Source organism: Nelusetta ayraudi, unplaced genomic scaffold (genome assembly GCF_046127955.1).
Source record: "Nelusetta ayraudi isolate G7.1 ecotype Tasmania unplaced genomic scaffold, CSIRO-AGI_Nayr_v1 ptg000008l, whole genome shotgun sequence".
In the NCBI taxonomy this organism is placed as follows: Eukaryota; Metazoa; Chordata; class Actinopteri; order Tetraodontiformes; family Monacanthidae; genus Nelusetta; species Nelusetta ayraudi.
The window spans coordinates 5877917-5896393 of record NW_027466058.1 but is presented as its reverse complement, the minus strand read 5'-3'; the positions used below and the strand labels follow the sequence as shown (position 1 = coordinate 5896393).

Sequence of the window (18477 nt, the reverse complement as noted above, 5' to 3'; positions counted from 1 at the left end):
GTAAAACATACTGCACCTCGAGACCTAAAGACTGATTCGTAGTGCAATACAGTACATCAAACATGCATGAAGTTCCGGAAAACTTTGTGTATTGGAGAAATCCAGCAAATGGAATTAGATGCAATTAAAAGGGTTAGCTAATGGAAATACGAATTATATTTCTTCATCCTGGTCAGTAAACGTTGCACTCAGTGGTTGAATATATATATATGTATATATATCACAACTAGCAACAATAAAATATATATATAGACAATAACGTTAGCCATTCTAGAGTAATTCCTGTTGTCTCTTTCTTTGTGGTTTATTAAATGATATTGCCACACATCAGCAATAACAACACAAGCCTGTCAGAGGCTTATGTTGGTAATTTGTGCAACTACTAGCGTTGGTCGGAAAGCATCGAGGCAGAAAAATGGTGATTTAAACCTCAGCTCAGACCGACAGTGAAAATACTGAACCAGGACTCACCATTCATTTGGACATAAAGTTCCTCTTATCGCAAATTGCCATAACCACTCCGGACCAACCGGAAGAAAAAAACTAAACAAAAAACACTTTGTTGAATCGTTGCATTTCGGTACAAAAAAAGGTCCTTGGGTCCGTCCTCAGCCCGCAGGTGGAAGCAAACTGAGCACTTTGTTTTGGTTCTTTAGCCCCCGGTGGGAGGCGGAGGGGTGGCCGTGGGGAGCTCTGCGAGCTTTCTGCAAACAACAAGTGAGCGCTGGCGGAATTATGCATGAGGATGCGTGTGTTGTTCGGGGGGGGGGGGAACGGCAACATAAATATGACGATTCAGAGCGCACGGCGTTGAGTGTCGGTAAAGTGACGGACGGCGGCTCTTTTAATAAGCTCGAGGATCAAGTGGCCTTAAAGGATGAGTCTGCCTGCATTATATATTCCCCTTATATTCATCGAATCCCATTAAAGTCCAAACCAACAAAGGCTTGTTGTTCCGTTGCCGGCAGCCCTTTGATGTACAAAAACAACATCTGTGTTTTCACACTGTCGAAGTGCGAGGCAGGGATCGTCGTCGCGAGGAAGGACAGGGATGGTTATTTTTATGTCCCTTTTTGCGACCGTTTCCACGCTTTTATTCCGTAATCTGATCTTCCATAGAAGTGCTTTCCTTATCATTCTGATATAAAAATCCCTTCCCCACCGGAATAAATTGGCAACGCACGGGCCGTCGGGTTGGAAAATATTTGGAGTTGGCTCCTTGGCCTTTTTGGTCGGGATTTGCTGCCAGCAAAAATTATATCTGGCCCTGATCCCTTAACGCTGCAGCCAACGAGGAATCCGCTGTGTGCTTATGAAAACATCTCTCATGGTCAGCAGCGCAGCGAGCGGTTCGATATGCTGACCTGTTTAACAGCGAGCATCGAGCGGTTGGACCCCCCCCCCCCCCCCCCCCTCCCACCTCGTCTCGGCCTGTTGCTCTGACGGACTACCTCTCTCCTTTTAACAGGTCCAACAAAAAGAGCTCCCCATTTTAAAAGGAGATACACAAAGCTTCAGCTTATTGGACAGAGGGGGGGGACAACAAAAAATCAAATGTTTGCTGCTACGCAAAGAAGCGGTCGATTCTTCTGAGTCGTCTTTCGAGGGTTTTTTTCCCCCTAATTTCCCCCCCCCCACTAAGCTCTTTAAGGGCAGTGTGAAGCAGCTGCTTCCGGTTTTATTTTTTTGTCACAAACTCTTTAAAGTTCCAGTGTGTAACATTTGGCTTGATGCAAGATTTTTAGATCGGTAAATGCTCCCAGTTAGCTACAATTTTATACATGATCTATTTTGGCCAATCAGAACGATTCTGGAGAACGTCACTTACAGACACGTCAGGATGCCGCAGCCAATCAGAACAGGCAAACAATCGAGTGGCCACTGGGAAAAATCGGTTCTTATAATACATCCATGGTCTGACAGCACGTTTTGTATTTAGGGTGAACATTCGCGTCCTCAAGTAAACCAAGGAAGAAAAAGGTGGACGAGGTATTCAGCTTTGGGTGTGCAGGCCACCGTAGCTCACTGGCAAGCTCAGGACAGTAAAAGATTCTGCAATCTGAAATGCAACCGCTTGATGTTTCTTCTTTAAAATCTCAAAATATTACACTCTTCACCTTTAGCAAGATGGATGCGTGCCGCATCAGAATTGTAGTGTCCGCGATAGGGCGCCGTTTCCAGTTTTTTTTTTTTCCCTGGCATCGTTTCCGTCAGTGGAGCTGAACACGCATCCTGGTGCGGCAGTGCACATAAAACAGTGTGACCCGAGTGATAAATAATCCGAAGCCTTGCAGTGGATGCGGGAGCCTCATTGTCCCCACACTTCGTGCAAAAGCTATTCTGTTTTGCGATCCCTCAAAGAGAAGCCGGGCTGATGGGGATGGGGGGAAGGGGTGGGGGTTGAGAATCCATCTTGCCGAAAGTTGCAGTGCCGGTGGGAAGCGAGAGCAGGGCCGAGAGGCTGATTACCGTGATGGACTCAAGTCGGCTCTGTGAAAGCCACTTTGCACGTCTGTTTATCAAATCACACCGGCATTTGCATAGCAAACCGCCACCCCCTCCTCCTGCACTTGTGGCTGCGAAGGGGGACGTTAGAGGTGGGGTGGGGGGGGCCCGCCCACCCAGCTTTTCAAGAGCCTGACATCTTGAGGAAACGGATGCATTTTGTTTTCGGGGTTGCAATTCGATCGGAAGAGACGTGCGATTAACTTGTACCTTGCAGGTCAGGGACAGATAGCCTCCGTCTGGGGAATAACTCCCGGCGGTATTAACGGAGGCAAGCAGATAATAGAGCATTTGAACGATGTCCGCTCCCCTCGTACGTCACCTTAAAAGCAAGCAAGTAAATAGATTCCCTGACGACCCAAGCTGCGTGCGCTCTCAGTCAATAGTCCTTTAAGGACGGGAGGAGGACGAGTTCCTAACAAGTGCGACTTGGTCTAGTTGGTATGCACCTGCGCAATTAGTCTGAGGGGAGGAGTGATGCAGCAGAACAGGAGAAATGTCTACCAGAATTTGAGAGCATTGCATGTTTTTTTTTTCTGCGTGGATGATCAGGAAGATGATGTATTATCATTTGCGTAGAATGCACGGGGAGGAAAGTGGGGGTATCCCAGCATGGGGCGTTGGGCAAGGGCGGGATTTGACCCTGGACAAGACAGATGAATAGAACCCGGCTGTGCTGGAGGCTGAGGATGGGAGTCGGAGTGGTCGGAGGGAGAGAATGTCGGTGAAATGCTCCTTAAAAGCTTCGAAATCCTCAATTCACACATCTCGCCTGGTAAAATGCTTGCGGTGTAGAAAGAAGGGGATTGGAGGAACTCTGGATGAGTAAATTCTCTTTTTTTTTGCGAGTGATGTGTTCACACGGGTGAAAGTCATTCCACATTTTGCACGCCAAATTCCTTTTCCACACCTCTTCCAGTTCAGAAATAGCTGAAATGCTCATATGATCCAGTCGCCTATATTTTCGCTCTTACGTTTATTTGTATCCCCAGATAGAGGCAATTATAGAAAGTATAAGAAACTATCGCAAGCTGCCTTTTTATTATTTTTTTCATTTCGTGCAGGTTGGTTCTCAAAGTCATGCCACGATATCCCATCTCCCCCCCGAGGGGCCCATTTAGAAGGAAATTCAGAAACAGTTGATCTGATAATGAACAGTGAGCTAATGCCTCAGACTTCTCCAAGTTCATCTCACAGTTAACCTGAGATGGAGCCGATGCCTGCCATTGTCTCCAGAGTGTATTTAAAGGGGGTGGAAAGCTCAGATTCTGTCAGCGAAATTTCGTGTGTGGAAAAAAACTTCTTTTAATCTCACACATCTCAAACATGAAGAGTAATGAAGAGTAAGGGGCTTTTAATTGTCTTTTTTTTAATGTGAAAAAGATCAAGCACGTACAAAACCAGAAGTTACACACCACATTTCCTGTATATGTCTTCTGTCTGAGCTTTTTTTTTTTTTTTTTTTTTTTTAAAGATCCACATTTGGTTCCAGCTTTTGCAGAATCCAGAATATCTCCAGCCTTCCTTCTTTTGTTTGTTGGCCAGTCTATTTTTTTGATCTTGTCTGTTGCGGTGCCGGGTTTTTTCAAAGCTTCCTTCCTCACGAGTGTCTCCTAACATCACGTTTGCCACCGTGGTTCAGTTCTCTCCTTGCCTGATTACAGCGATATGTTGCACCTGTCCCTCCTTCTTATCTGCACTCCCACTGCCAGGCGTCCCCGTCTCTTCTGCCGCTGTTCTGCAAGTTGTCTTCTGCTGTTTGATCGACTGACTCCTCGATTCATTTTTTTGTACGCTATTGTGGCGGTTTTTAGTTTATGGACTTTCTTATGTTTGGATCCGGTTCTTGAAAGATTTTATCCCCACCTGAAGAAAAAAAAATAAACCATTCTGGCTGTGCCGTCCAATTATTGATGACAGTAGAAAAAAAAAAAAGTGTTAAAAATAAAATTTGCCACTGGGACATCGCTGAGCTGCATAAAAAGTGTGAGAGAGAGCAAACTATCTTTCACTTCCCCAGTTCTACTAAGTTTGTGGCCACACAAACCATTTGCTGAAATATATTAATGACCTGTTTCGTGTTTTCCGTAACAGCCGTGCGCTCAGTGGATGGTGCTGCTCTTCTCCGCAGGAAGCCTCCCTCCCTCTCTCCCGCTCTCTCTCTCGTCCACCCACCCACCCCGGCACGGAACCTTGCACACAAGACTTGAAATGACAGTTGAGACGCCCAAAGAACTTCAGAGAACTCTTGAGAATTTTGTATCTTTTTAATTCAATAGTTGCAAAATACTGTCAAAACGCGGCGGCTGCAAAGTGTTGCGCTTAAAAAATGCAGAAAAGAAAAAAAGAAAAGAAAAAGAATATGGCCTGGGAAAAAAAAAAATAAAAAATTGCAGATGCGTGAGGAGCTGTGTTGAATTAGAACCGGATGAGGACGCGGGTCTCCCGTGCACCGAGGCGTGAACGGCTCTCGCGTACTGCCGGGCTGCGCGGGTGCTTCTTTGCATATAATGCCGGGGCTGTTATATAACTTGTAGACAATTGAATTGCCAAGGTCTTTTCTACAGGATTGGCACTGTGGCAGCAATTATTAACAATTTTCAAATCACACGGCGTACACATCAGATGTACGCGTTTTTTTCCTTCAACAAAAGAAAACTATCTTCAGTGAAAATTGAGGAAGAAACTTCTTTGTAAAAAACTGCTTTACTGTCCTGGAGCTGTTGGCTATAGTCAAAAAAAAAAAGAAAAAAACAATTCAAGTGTTCAGGTTTGATGGACTGCTGATCATGATGAAGGTGAAGGTGGCACACCAAACTCTCGTGTACGTATAAGCTGTGTGCTCCGTGGCTAAACTAGCGCTACAACATCTGATCGGTTCGCTTGACTGTGATTGTCGGAGGGGTTCAATTTCAAGTTTGGCCTTTCAGTTTGATCTTTGCGGGATGGGCGCTTGAGGTAACGGCCTCGCGGAAACGTCCCATTCCTCTGCCCGTGCCGGGGTTCTTTTTGAGGAATGTGTTTGCAATACGCGTCTATATTTCATGAAGCTCAGCGTGAATGGAGTGTGCTGAAGGTAACGTGTAAGTAAGTCTGGCAGCTGCGAGCCGCCGGGTGAGATCAGTGTTTGTGGCAGGAGCGCGGCTCCGCACTCCCCTCCCCATCCCCATCCCTCGACCCCACGGTCTTGGTCTCGGCCTCGCGGTGCATTTGGCTGAGGTTCTTGACCAGGCACTCCAGCTGCGGGTTCCCCCCCAGGTCGCGGATGAGGCGGTAGGCCTCGGCCTCCAGGTCCCGCAGCGTCTGGCGGGTGTAGGCGAAGGAGCCCACCTTCTCCAGGTAGTCCACGCAGTAGCGCTTGATGTCCACGTTCTCGGTGCGCTGCCGCAGGATGTTCTGCACCTGCGTGCTCTCGGGCCGCGACCAGATGGCGTGGATGGTGGGGAAGGAGAACTTGCCCTCGGTCAGGTCCTCGCAGAAGCTCTTGTTCTCGCTGTACTCGCGCGAGCTCAGGTTGGCGTAGTCGTCGCGGATCTGGAAGAAGAGGCCCAGCGTGTCCAGCAGCGGCTTCAGGTCCTGCTTCCAGTCGGAGAAGAGCTGCATGAGGCCCACGGCCAGGCCGAAGAGGCCCCCGGTCTTCTGCAGCACCATGTTGCGGTACTCCTGCTCGGTGGGGCAGGTGTAGGTGTCCCGCCAGTGGATGTCCAGGCCCTGGCCGCGGTGCAGCTCCAGCAGCTGCCGGGTGAAGACGCGGACCGCCTCGGGCCGCTCCAGCGTCAGCACCTTCTCCAGGCCCAGGAAGTAGACGTAGTTGGCCGAGTTGATGACGGACGGCACGCCGTAGATGCTGTGCGCCACGGGGAAGCCGCGCCGCAGCTTGGAGCTGTCCTCGATGTCGTCGATGAGCAGGCTGGCGTTGTGGAGCATCTCGGTCACCTCGATGATGACCTAGAGGGGGCGACGCGCCACGTCGTCAGAGCTGTTCTGGACTTTGAACTGGGGGTGTCGGCATTAACGCGTATGCTGATGAGATTCAACGTCCAGTGTGTAAAATCTGTCTTGATTTATGATTTTTACACTGGTAAAAGCTTAATATACTGCCCATATGAATACATTAATAAAAGTGAAAAATCACAGTACAATAAAAGTAATTAGGACAGTTCTCATATAAATAAGAATGTACATGGAGCAAGGATCTTGCTCCATGTTAGTTAGCTGCCATCTCATGCCACCATTTTTTTTTTTAATGAAGCCCACCCGACAGTTCCCTCAATACAAAACGCACTGTCAGGAAAGCTACTGGGCTTCCCTAATGATTTTTACACACTAGACCTTTAAATACAAAGCATAGCATACAAGTCTTTCATCCCTGGTCCCCAGGTCCTGAAGCCGTAGCCATTGTGTCTCTAAACTGCATCTTGCTAAGGTTAGATTAGCGGTGTCTATTTTGTGCAATTCACACAGGGACTGGTTTAAGTGTGTTATACTAGGCAGGACTTCAGTAAGTTTCAACAGCACTCAGACAGCCTCGTGTGCCGCTGTGAAAATGTTAATTTTTACTCTTGTTTTTGGAGCAGATTGCAACCTCCTGACATCTTTGTTTTGTTTCATTCGACAAAATGCATATGTAATCAGTAATAAGTGGGTCTAAGAGCACTGTTTTGAATGAAATACAAATGCAAAAGATCAAACAGGCAATCCTTTCTTGGTGTTCAGTGCTTAATTGCGATTTTAAAAATGAATCGTTCCACAGCCCTACTTTAAACAGGTAGTCCCTATATTTCACAGTCTATTGCGGCACACAGACAGAAGAGGGCGCCATGCCTACACTCCTGCCGGAGTAGCTCTGCTGGTCTGCCGACGGTTTGTCTGCAGATGTGCTGCTGCTGAAACAGAGCACACAGTCAGAATGAGAGAGGGAGGGGGAAGGAGGGAGCGGAGAGTTGAACTGAGGCAAACTATGCGTTTGAACGGGGGTGGGGGTGGGGGTGGGGGAAATGGACGGGACTGCAGTACACTTTGTGGCCACCAGAGAGCGCCAGCAACTTGACGAGCGCGTCATCATGTGTCACCTGGGGGGTGGGGGGGTTAATCTACCATCAGAGGCAGCAGGTATGAAGGTATGAGACGTTTTGTGCTTCATCAACTCACTGCTGCAGCTGTTCATCCGTAAAACAGGCTGCAAACACCCTGAAGTCACCCCGATTACCCCCGCCCCCTCCTCCCGGAAAGCGCTTGCTTGGGGTGAAAGTTTGATACAGACCAGCAGCGGCTGCCATCACGTGCCGCGCTGCCTCGAGCCTGTGGCCTTGGCGCCTGCTGGATAGTATCTTAGGGGTTGGGGGTGGCGCTGGGGGTGGGGTAATGAAAGCTGTTTGTATGGTGGCCGGGGCAGCACAAAGGGAGGCTCAGTGGGTCAGGCAGACGGCCAAGGCCGGAGCCGGCCGGGCGCTGCGTTCGCCAAACACAACCTTTCCTCCTGCAGGAGCCTCAGGGAGACCCACTCAGCGGGGTGGAGGTTGGAGGGGGGCGGTCGGGGGCCGCGCACCCAAACGCCAACAGGACGACGGCGCGTTACGCAACGACGACAACGCGCTGCGGTCTCTGCGAATGATGAAGAGGCCGAAGAAAAGCGTAACCCTTGACCAGTCAAACTGGTCGGTCCATTGATGTTCGGCACCGCTGCTGAGGTGCCGTGAAGTGTCACAGCGGCGAGAGACCTCATTGATTCTTTTTCCTCCTCTTCCTTTCGCTCTTTCATGTCTGAAGTTTTCGTCTCTTCGTCTGCAGTCAGCACCTCGGAGCGTTGCGGAGTTTGCCGGGGCTGCAATCAGCCGTCTCGTTACAAGTCAAGAGGGAAGTTCAAGCAGTTGCTGAAAACACGAGCCACGCTGGTGTGATTAATTACATCGTTTGGCTTGATTTGGCAAAAATAATGAAGGAGTAGCTATTTCTTTTCACTCAGACTGGATGCATTTTCACACTGAGCTGACATGGAGTATTCAGGTTTTGAAAACGATGTGTCTGTGCTTTGTTTCTATTGGTCCCCATCTATTATGGTTGTCTGGCCCAGATGGAATTTAGTTATGCAGAAAAAAAAAAAAAAAGTTTGCAGAGTAACGCAGAAGTCACCTGCTTATTGCTGACAGCCCAACAGTCAGTCTGATGGCAATTTATTTATTCCCTGGCCGAAACTGCATTATTATAAAATATATAAAATCTGTCACAGTGGGCTTTTAAACTACAGGGAGACAGAGTGAAAATGATTGAATTCCAGATATTTACATCCCAAAGGACACTTTGTGTCTGCCAACACATTTTCAAAATAAGAGCCTGATTACAGAAAGCATGCAGAGTGAACTAAGATGTATTTATTAATCTATTTATTCATTGTTAGCGGTGGTGGGGGGTGGGGGTCACCTAAAGGTCACGCCAGATAAGCTGATGTGTGTACAGGGAGCTTCCGAAATCTCCCGTTGCCCGAGTTCCACGGCGTTGTATTGGTTGTGTGTGTGTGTTTGGGGGGGGGGGGGGGGGGGGGGGGGGTGAAGGGCTGGAGGGCGATAAAAAATTCATCGCCACATGAATGAGCGAGCGTCCCACTGTCGCCGACCGCCTCGATCTGGAGGCACGGCTGTTTCCATGGCGCCGACGTCTTGGCAACGGCGTGCTAACGGTGGCAAGGGGAGCCTGCGTGGCGGGTTCAGCCGGAGTTTACGGGGATGCTGCGCATTAAAGGGAGGCGGAGGCAGGGGGCGGAAGACGCACACGAGGGTACGGGGGTCGTGCGCGCGGGGGCAAACCGCAAGAACCTCGACTATTTGATCTCCCGCGACGTCGGAGAATTATGCGGCACTGAAGTGGGTTTGATTACAATCTGCATATGAGAGCGGCTGACTGACTCTCAGGGCCCGACGAGTCAGAGAGCGCATGTGCCCCGTGAATGGAAAAATAAATGTCAGCGCTTTGCTCACAAAACGCAGGCTGGCAAGTGGCGCAGTGGTTAGCGCTGTTGCCTCACAGCAAGAAGGTTGCAGGTTCGATTCCTGGGTCGTTTCTGTGCGGAGTTTCTACCCGAGTTCTCCAGCTTCCTCCCACAGTCCAAAAAACACGAATGTGAGGTGAACTGGGAACTCCAAATGTGAGAGCGAAGGGTTGTTTGTCTTTGGCCTTGTTCAGACTGCCAGCCAAAATCAGATTTTTCAGCCCATCCAGATTTGGAACCGGATGGCTCTTTTTGTAGTCTGAACAGCTCCAAACACACCGATCGGTTTTGACTGTCCGTGACGTCGCTACACTGTAACGAGCGGACAGAAGAAGTAGAAAACAGCAGTCCCTGGACAGAGGAGGAAAGTCATTGCCTCATCAGTGTGTGGGGACCGATGCCCCATTCAAGCCAAGCTCCAGGGCATGCGTCGCAACAAGTGCCACCGTCGCAATTATGACGTCACACACTACATGCGCTGGACGATGCCTCCGCTCCGACGTCATTGCTACAGCAACCTGTCAGATGGGTCAATAATGTGGCCTGGTCTGAACAGAGCCAGATCCTATTTGGAAACTTGCTAAAAACAGGTGTGTTCCTTTTTTTTGAGATTGGAATCAGATTTGCCTCTATACGTCTAAACTCTGTAGACTCAGGTCAGATAGTGGAGCCCAGAGGTTAAAAAAAAAAACAAACAACAAAAAAAAACACATGGTGAAACAGCATTTAGCTGTTATGCTGCACACAAATGGTATAAGCTACCAACACAGGTGAAGTCAGCCCCAAGTGTGAATGTTTGTAAATCCAGGTTAAAGACTTATTTGCTCTTACGCTTTTCTCTTGGGAAATTGAGTGTTTTTGTTCATCTTACATTTTATTATCTTTTCATTTATATCCACCTTTATTACTGCTCCGTTTATGCATTTTAATCTCTTTTTTTCTCTGCTTTTTGTCTTTGAAAACTGTTTTTTTCTCTCGTTTTTTTAAATGCTTTTAAAATGTTTGAACTTCTGATCATGTAAAGCACATTGAGTTGCCTTGTGTATGAAATGTGCTATATAAATAAAGTTGGCTTGCCTTGCCTATGACGGCTGGGAGAGGCTCCAGCAGACCCCTTTAACCCTGAGTTTAGGACGGAGCGGGTATAGAAGCTGGATGAATTCTGGAATATTACCGAGAAGACGCCCGAAGCTTTTTTTTTTTGTGAATCTCTCGCGGGTGCGCGTTCCAACGTTTCATACGCGCGACTGCACTGGAGGAGGTAACCAGGCGAAGGAGGAGCGTTAATTGTGCCCAGGAGGATAAAGTGACGACCTGCGAGCTGCACTAACAGAGCCCAGGTTCCTCCCATCAGTGGGAGGATATGAAACATTCAGGATGCAGGGAAGACCTGTTGAGCAGCAAACCCGATGAGAGCCGAGGCAGTCTGCACCGCAAAGGGCCGGAAGACTCAGAGACAATGCATTAGCCGTCATGTCGTCATCAGATGTAACAGCATTGTCAGTGCATTAAGGTCGCTAGCCTCACGACAATGGCACAGGCAATCCTTTTATAATAACCAATTCTAATTGGCTATTTAAGTTTGGGATACAACCATGTAATTATGGTTTATTATGTGTTTTTAAAAAAATATTTTTTTTTTACACTTATTGAATTTAAGGAACCTGCTGAGTCTATTCAGCAGGTGAACGCCTCACAGCAAGGGGGTCGTGGGTTCGATTCCGGGCCTGGGACCTTTTCTGTGTGGAGTTTAAACGTTTTCCCTGCGTCTGCGTGGGTTCTCTCCAGGTTCTCCCACAGTCCAAACACATGCATGTAAGGTGAATTGAAAACTCTAAATTGTCCAGAGGGGTGCATGTGAGTGCGAATGGTTGTTTATGTCTACGTGGCGATGAGCTGGTGACGTGTTCAGGGTGTCGCCCTGCCTGCACCCTATGACAGCTGGGGTAGGCTCCAGCAGACCCCCGTATAACCCCGGGTATTGAAAATAGATAAGATGGATATATGGATTAGAACATTTGATGTAATGGACAGAAGAAACAGTCCAAAAAAAATTGTTTGATGACTGTACTTAATTGTTGCTGCCTGTTTTAGCTCTTCGTCATGTCTGTGGAGGCTGGCTGGCTGGCTGACATGATTTTCTTTATCAAATGTAGCTTCTGAAAAATACACCCATTGTAAGAGACTAAAAAAGTAGTAGCAGTAGTAGCAAGTAGTAGAAGCAGAACTCCAAGATAAGACACCCGTGTCTTAATAATGAGCGTTATTGTTGAAGAAAGACGAGTAAAGCAAAGCAAACCGCAGACTTAGAGTGAAATGATTTCCTCGTTAATCATTGATATCCAGGTTCAACTTTAATACATGCTGTTCCTTTGTTCTTTCTGTCTTTAAAGCTCTGTGTCATGCTGTTCTAAACGCTGGGATCTTTAGTAACATGTGCTAGCCTGACTCGGCTTAGTTTCGATCAGACCGAGGATAGGGGCATTTTGATATTTAATCTATCCTTATTATTAAAGCATTTGGAGCCAGTGAAATAGTTGTGGCTGATACAGAATACTGGCTTTAAAAAGGTGAATAAAAACATTTAGTCTATTTCATGTTATTTTTCTAAGTTTCTCTGCCTGTGTGGCAGGTGAAGGTAATTATTCAGCTGTTGGAAGGGAAGTAAGAGATTCTTTATTAACCGTCTTGCAAAGCTTTTTCTAACCCTTCCCTTCGAGAACGGTAAATGCCAATCCTCTATAAATAAAACATTCCAATACTTTAAGATTCTATGAACTTTAAAGTGGAATGATGAAAATTCAGTGGGTTTGTTCACTCAAGTCGGCTCCACATGACCGCGATGAACCGGTGAAAACACCCTTTCTAGTTATCTGCACAGCCGGGGGTCGATGTTGGTGTTTGAGTGTGTGAACAGGTGTTGCAACATGTTGGCTACGATCAATGAGAGAGCCCAGCGTGGATAGTAGCAGGGGAAAAGGCCTGCAGATGTGACCACCCATTAAATGCCTGGAAACGGTTCAAAGTGGCTGAACATGGAGCTGAACCTATTAACCACAATTATGTCACAGCAGCTGATGGCCTTGCTCACTCGCTCGCCCAGTGCCGCTTTTGTTGTCTCTGAATCTTTGAGTCTCAGTTTTTGAATCTACATTTTAAGATGAATCTTTTGACAGAAAATGCAGTTTTTTTTCCCCGGACTATAAAGTGCACCTGAATATAAGTGGCACCAGCTAAATTTAGGGGGGGGGGGGGAAACAAATGTGTACATATACAAGCCGCACTGGACTATAAGCCGCAGGTGTTTCATCAGGAAACGGGTTCGCGGAGCGGATCGGTTCGGCGGCTGCGAGCCTGCGACTCTGGACTCGCAACTTAAAAGCTGCATCATATGCAAGTCTTCGTTTGTCTTCCACCATGAGGGTTTGTGCATGAAAACTTCCTTTGCGCAAACTGTCCTGCTCTCGTTCTGCATTTGGTTCCACTCTTGCTTTCGTTGTTCGCGCGAGCTGCCTGTCTCACTCTTTCCCGAGCCCACCCAAAAATCCATAAATAGAGAAGGTCCCCTAGTGGCCGTTAGCTGTAAAAAAAACATAGATTAGCCACACCGTTGTATAAACCGCAGGGTTCAAAGCATGGGGGAAAAGTAGCGGTTTATAGTCCGGAAATTACGGTATTTTCTGCAACAGGATTAGAGATCTGACATAGATATGAAATCTCACTATCTTTTTAAAAAACTAAAAAAAAAAAACAACTCACATCTGCGCTGCTTCTGGGACCAATGAACATCTCTTGAAGAGATCTGATAAGCTTGTTGTGAATAAGAGAGACAGATTTTCATTCTCCCAACGATTTTTCAACCTGAGCATGTCCCAGGGCGTTGGTACACTCTGTGATGACAATAAAGGGCCTTCTATTCCATTCTATTCAGGATCCAAGTGACTTTTGACATATTACAGTTGTTATTGCTTGTTAGAGTGTCTCAGTTGGACCTTGAAGGTGATGGGCTAAAGCAGCAATCGCACAGAGTGGTTGGATTTCTGGCAGCTTAGAACAAGAACCTCAGGAACTACATCCATCCATCCTTCCACTTTCTGACCGTTATGGACTGTTGCACTGCACTCAGCTAAAGGCCCAGACAAAACCGGGATGATACTAGAATGGAAAACATTCCTGGTTCTGTTTGCGCAGTCGCTGCGTCGAAATTTTCTTTTTAATGTGCACTGGAAGGTGAGTGTTTAAAATGGGAAAAAAAATAAAAGTCTGAAAGAAAAATGGTTGCATGGTGTTGACTTCTGCCGTGACACTCTGGTGACTCAGCCATATTTTTTGGGGTAAACAACAGGAAATCTTATAGACACATCCTGCCTTGTATCAGTGTTAAGGCTGCTTCTGGTTGTATGATGGTCGGGGGGGATATTAGTCTCGGCACACTCTAGAGAGGGCTTTTTGCAACAATTGGGCAAAATATAAATCCCCTGGGTTGTTCTGCTGTCCATCCCTTTATAACCGCTGTGGTGGCTACTCCCTGCAGGATTATCTAAAAATGCCCCCAAAGCTCAAATCATTGACTGATAAACTGATTGCTTGAGCAATTAATTCACTGGACCCAAAGTCCCCCACAGTCGCCAGATAGATATGAGTGTGATAGAGGCACACCTTAGGTGTGTTGACAAACCAGCAGCTGTCGTTTCAAATTGGAGCAGAATCAATGACGAATGATTTCAGAACCGCGTTGAATCGACGCCGCAGAAAATTAAAGAGTTCGGCATTGCGCGATTCCAGTGAAAAACCACCCCCACCACCATGCAGGTTAAAGATCTTAATTTAGCCCACAGTTGCAGACAATCTTGGCCTTTTTTTAAAAAAATTTGGATCACACAGTTTAAAGCAGGTCACGCCTTTCAAGACAAACTTTACAAGGTGAACATTGTGCCGAGGAGCACACTGCCAACTTTAACAATCCATTAAATCAACAAAGGGAAAATGCTGCATCTGTTCAATCCAGAGATCTAATCAAAACAAGCGGGTAACTGTTCGGTTTCATGAAAGCGCCACTCCAGCTTTCTCCATTTCAGTCAGTTTGATTCGCAGATGCGACTAAATCATGGCTGCGCTCCGCTTGCTCCACAGTCAGCCTTTACATTTACATTTGTTTTGAAACGGCTGAGCTGACAAGACGCCGGTGACATTACAGAATAAATTGCCTGTCCGGAGTTCATTTCACCTTTATGGAGCCTTCCGCAACAATACCCATCAGGCAGCTCTGAGTGTCAATGGTGCTTTTCTCACCTGTAGTTTGTCCTCTGGAACGTTCAGCCAGTGGTTAAACGCCTGGGACAGTTTTGTCCTCACTTGCTTTCCTGAGAAATCGAGTGGAGTGTAAAGGAAAAAAAACCAAAAAAACCTGTTAGATTCTTTTATTAGTCATGAACATTCGCACTGCCGTCTAATGACTAATGACAGCCAACTTGATTTTTAGTCTTCAGCTTTTCTTTTTTTTTTTAATTGAAATAGGGTTACATCTCGTTTTTTCACTTCCATTGCAAGACTTGTGTGTTATGTAGAGTCCTTAATAAAAATCTCTGCTGGAAGACTTTGTCTTATGTTCTTAAATGCCTGTCACTGTAACAGACACCAAAGTCCCACCTAAGTGAGACTCGCAGGACTTGTCCTATTTAGGCAAGTAACGTACAGTGTCAGTCATTGCGCACTGAACCAAAAAGTGAAAGGCCGAAAATGAAACAGAAAATAAAGCGTGTCCTCGGTGGAGCAGCAAGTGACAGCTGGGTCATGAAAAAAAAAAGAAAAACAAAATCGGATTCAGAGGCAGTAAGAGACGTTTAAACGTTCCCCCATTTTAAACTGCATTTCAAAGCAACAATTTAGAATCTTATTCACACTTCCATCGCCAACATGAAGAATGACTCACCTGGTAGCTGCAACAGGTACTTGTAAGGCTCCAGGAGGATTCGCTCGGAGGCAGCTTGTGAATCACCGTCCATCGCTTGGCTTTTACCAAAAAAAAAAAAATCTAATTATAGCTAGAGCCAGAATGCATAGAAGTGGAAGAAAAATAGAAAGCAAAACAATGTAAGATGTTAACAGCGGAATTTTTCATGACAAATGAGCAAGTGGACTGTAATTTAGTGCTGCTGTCAGTGTGTCTGCAAGCTATTAGGCAGCTTTGTAATCTTTTTTATGACAGAGGATCAAATTGAAATCGAATAAAGGGAACACACAATTTAAATGTATTTTTGATGGCCATAAAAAAAGCATTTTTTAAAGAGTAACGTCTATCAACTAGTATTAAAAAATATCCAAACAATAAGGACACTGGATTGCTGATTTGCTGCTGAGCCAGCATCCTGAGCCCTGGGAGTTATGAGGATTGGTGCAGGTCCACAATCAAGTAAGAACTGTGATTACAGCAGTTTGTGGTAGGTGACGCGCATCTGCTACTTGTCACAAACAAACTGAAAAGCGGCTCTAACAGGTTGGACTGGGGACGTGTCGAGGTGATGGAACTGCTGATCGTTCCCGACATGAACATGAGGATGTCAGACCAACAAACCTTAGAACACTGACACAAACACATCAATTCAAGGCTGTATTACCAATAGAGGTGCAAGTAGTCATTGGGAAATACAACCATTCTGAACTTTAAACATGTTCCAAGAAATGAAAGAAAAATACATTCATGAGGTAATGCATGGTGGGAAAAAACATACGCAACACAATACACTGCGGCAGGAAAAAAAATGTCCTCTTGTTAGGGATTAGAACATAGCTGTCAAACTTTGGCCTGTGGACCAAATTTGGCCCGTAGTTCAATTATATTTGGCCTGTGAAGCAATACCGACTCACTACTAGAGATGGCCCGCCACCATTATACAGCACATGCACCGCTTACACTACAAATCCCAGAATGCTCTGTTGGTATTTTGGCACATGAATCAGGGCAGGACGTTCATTGAAAGATAATATAATGACTTAATTAGTGTATTGTAGTTATTACATTTTTTAATTTATAGATAGCCTGTGGAAAAAGGTTACTGTTGCAATTTAGATCAGAAGGCTGCAAATAAAAAAAGAAGGTATACTTCATATTTCTCTTCTTCTTTTTTCTTTTTTTTTTAACCTTTTGTTTTGATTAGTTCTTTTTAAAAATTTGAAATCCAATTTTGCATGTGTGCAGCATTAAGTTTTGGTTAACTGTGTATATTATTAGGCTTTGCTTGTTTCACATTCAGGTTGAAGCAAAACTTGTTTGAGTCCATGTGAAGAGGTTCACTGTTATATCTGGAGCAAGATTTTTCATTAAATATCGATGTTGGCCTGCGACTTTGACCCAAGTTTGAAATTGTGGCTCACTGTGTACTTGAGTTTGACACCCCTGGTTTAGCGGGAGGTGGTAATCTTATACTTAAAATTACCCTAAAACAAAGTGGTAGGAAAAAAGCTGAAGGGGAATATGCTAATATATAACTGTTTAAAAAAAAAGATAACTTGTTGTTGTTGTGCCCTAATTTTCATCAGTATGTGGGATGAGCTTAATCGGATGTACCTCTGCTTGGGCTAACGTGGAAGCACAACTTTTTAAGGGACATCGAGGTGTGTGGAGGGGCTTGCCTCCAAACTGACATCCCTGTTTAACCTGGACAGCTGCAATGTTGATGACGCTAAAAAAAAAAAAAAAAAAATCAAATCCAGTGCAACGCCGGATAACGGTGAACAGTTCTGGAATCTGCTGTTGCATGAAAACAAGGCCCGAAGATCTCTGAAGATGCTTTGAACGTTTTTTTTTTTTTTTTTTTAACAGCACTCAATGGAGCCACACCTTTGTGTGTCCGCGTTTTCTCACATGACGTCAGTATATGGTCAAATCCAAGTGCAGATCTATCATGTCAGGTGACCACCTGGTCGCCTCCATGTTGCTTCCAACCACCTTTTTCTGCCCCGGATATGAGGAACTAGCCGCGTCGTCCCACTGCCACAGGTTTGTTTTCCCAAGTGGATAATGCGTTTACTTTCAGGTGGTGATTATTATTATTATTATTATTATTATTATTATTATTATTATTATTATCATTATTATCATCATCATCATCATCATCATCATCCATTAACCATGCTCCTGTGCTAATTGTGCAAACATTAGGGAAGCCACAAATAGTGGAAACGGTACAGGTGAGTTTGTGATGGCAAAGTTTGTTGGCAAACCCGTTCCAGGTTACATTTTGCGTACCAGCTGTTGTCAAAGACAAACTACCCCGAGCGAGTTTTTTTTTAATTGTTATTTATCAAGATAGGAAGTTTTCTCGAATTTTGATTTTCATAAATTTTCTCACGTAAAACTCTTCAAAATGCATATTTAGTGGCGGAAACTTGTTTCTGAGAACGTATGTACTGATACATTATTATTATTATTATTATTATTATTATTATTATTTTAACCAAAGAGTTAACAGAAGTACAGGATAAACATGTTTCAACTCAAACTCTACCCACCTTAGCGACTGACTGTCAATCCGGTGACTTGCCTCATGTCACGTACTCCGAAATGGACTGCTAGTACGCTAGCGTTAGCAAGCTAACAAAAACGCGCCGGTATTCCACTCTTGGACATTTCTTTTCCATCCAAAAACGTTCACTCCAATAATAGCTGCTTAGAGCCAGCGATGCGTGTAAAACAGCTCGTTTAGATTTCTTTCTTTGTTTCTTTTTTAAACGTCCGGCTATTGCCACCTTGTTCACCAGACGATATGCTATGACTGTTCTGTTGCAACGTTAGCGGTTCAACACTCACTTTTCTCGCCAGGCAGGCTAGCTTAGCCCTGACGAGCTATCTTTAAGTGTATTGCATTCATTTCAGAGCAGGCGCAGAAGAGCTGGGCGTCTCTGGCAGTGTGTGTGTTGCGGTTGTATTTCAGCAGTTACCGGCGAGCCCTTCTGTGCAGCTGGAAGACTGACGACCGGTTCTGTCG

At 45.7% G+C, this 18477-nt stretch overlaps 1 protein-coding gene across 2 annotated transcripts; it reads right to left on the bottom strand.

Annotated features, from left to right (window-relative positions):
• Positions 1–4758: 4758 nt before the first annotated feature.
• ggps1 (geranylgeranyl diphosphate synthase 1) lies at positions 4759–18474 on the bottom strand. Of its 2 annotated transcripts, XM_076018960.1 has the most exons (4): positions 18002–18474; positions 15423–15534; positions 14783–14853; positions 4759–6453 (listed from the first exon to the last, which is right to left on the bottom strand). In XM_076018960.1, the coding sequence occupies exons 2-4, from the start codon at positions 15493–15495 to the stop codon at positions 5626–5628; spliced, it is 972 nt and encodes a 323-aa protein (XP_075875075.1). In that variant the 5' UTR covers positions 15496–15534; positions 18002–18474; the 3' UTR covers positions 4759–5625. The 2 variants fall into 2 exon arrangements, with proteins under 2 accessions (XP_075875075.1, XP_075875076.1); XM_076018961.1 differs by lacking the exons at positions 14783–14853; positions 15423–15534; positions 18002–18474 and adding an exon at positions 13250–13350.
• Positions 18475–18477: the final 3 nt, after the last annotated feature.

Coding starts and splice junctions, on each gene's coding strand:
- ggps1 (XM_076018960.1), bottom strand. CDS start 15,495: ATGGACGGTGATTCACAAGCTGCCTCCGAGCGAATCCTCCTGGAGCCT. Junction 14,854..15,422: donor GTACCTGTTGCAGCTACCAG/GTGAGTCATTCT, acceptor TCGATTTCTCAG/GAAAGCAAGTGAGGACAAAA. Junction 6,454..14,782: donor TTCCAGAGGACAAACTACAG/GTGAGAAAAGCA, acceptor CGCCCCCTCTAG/GTCATCATCGAGGTGACCGA.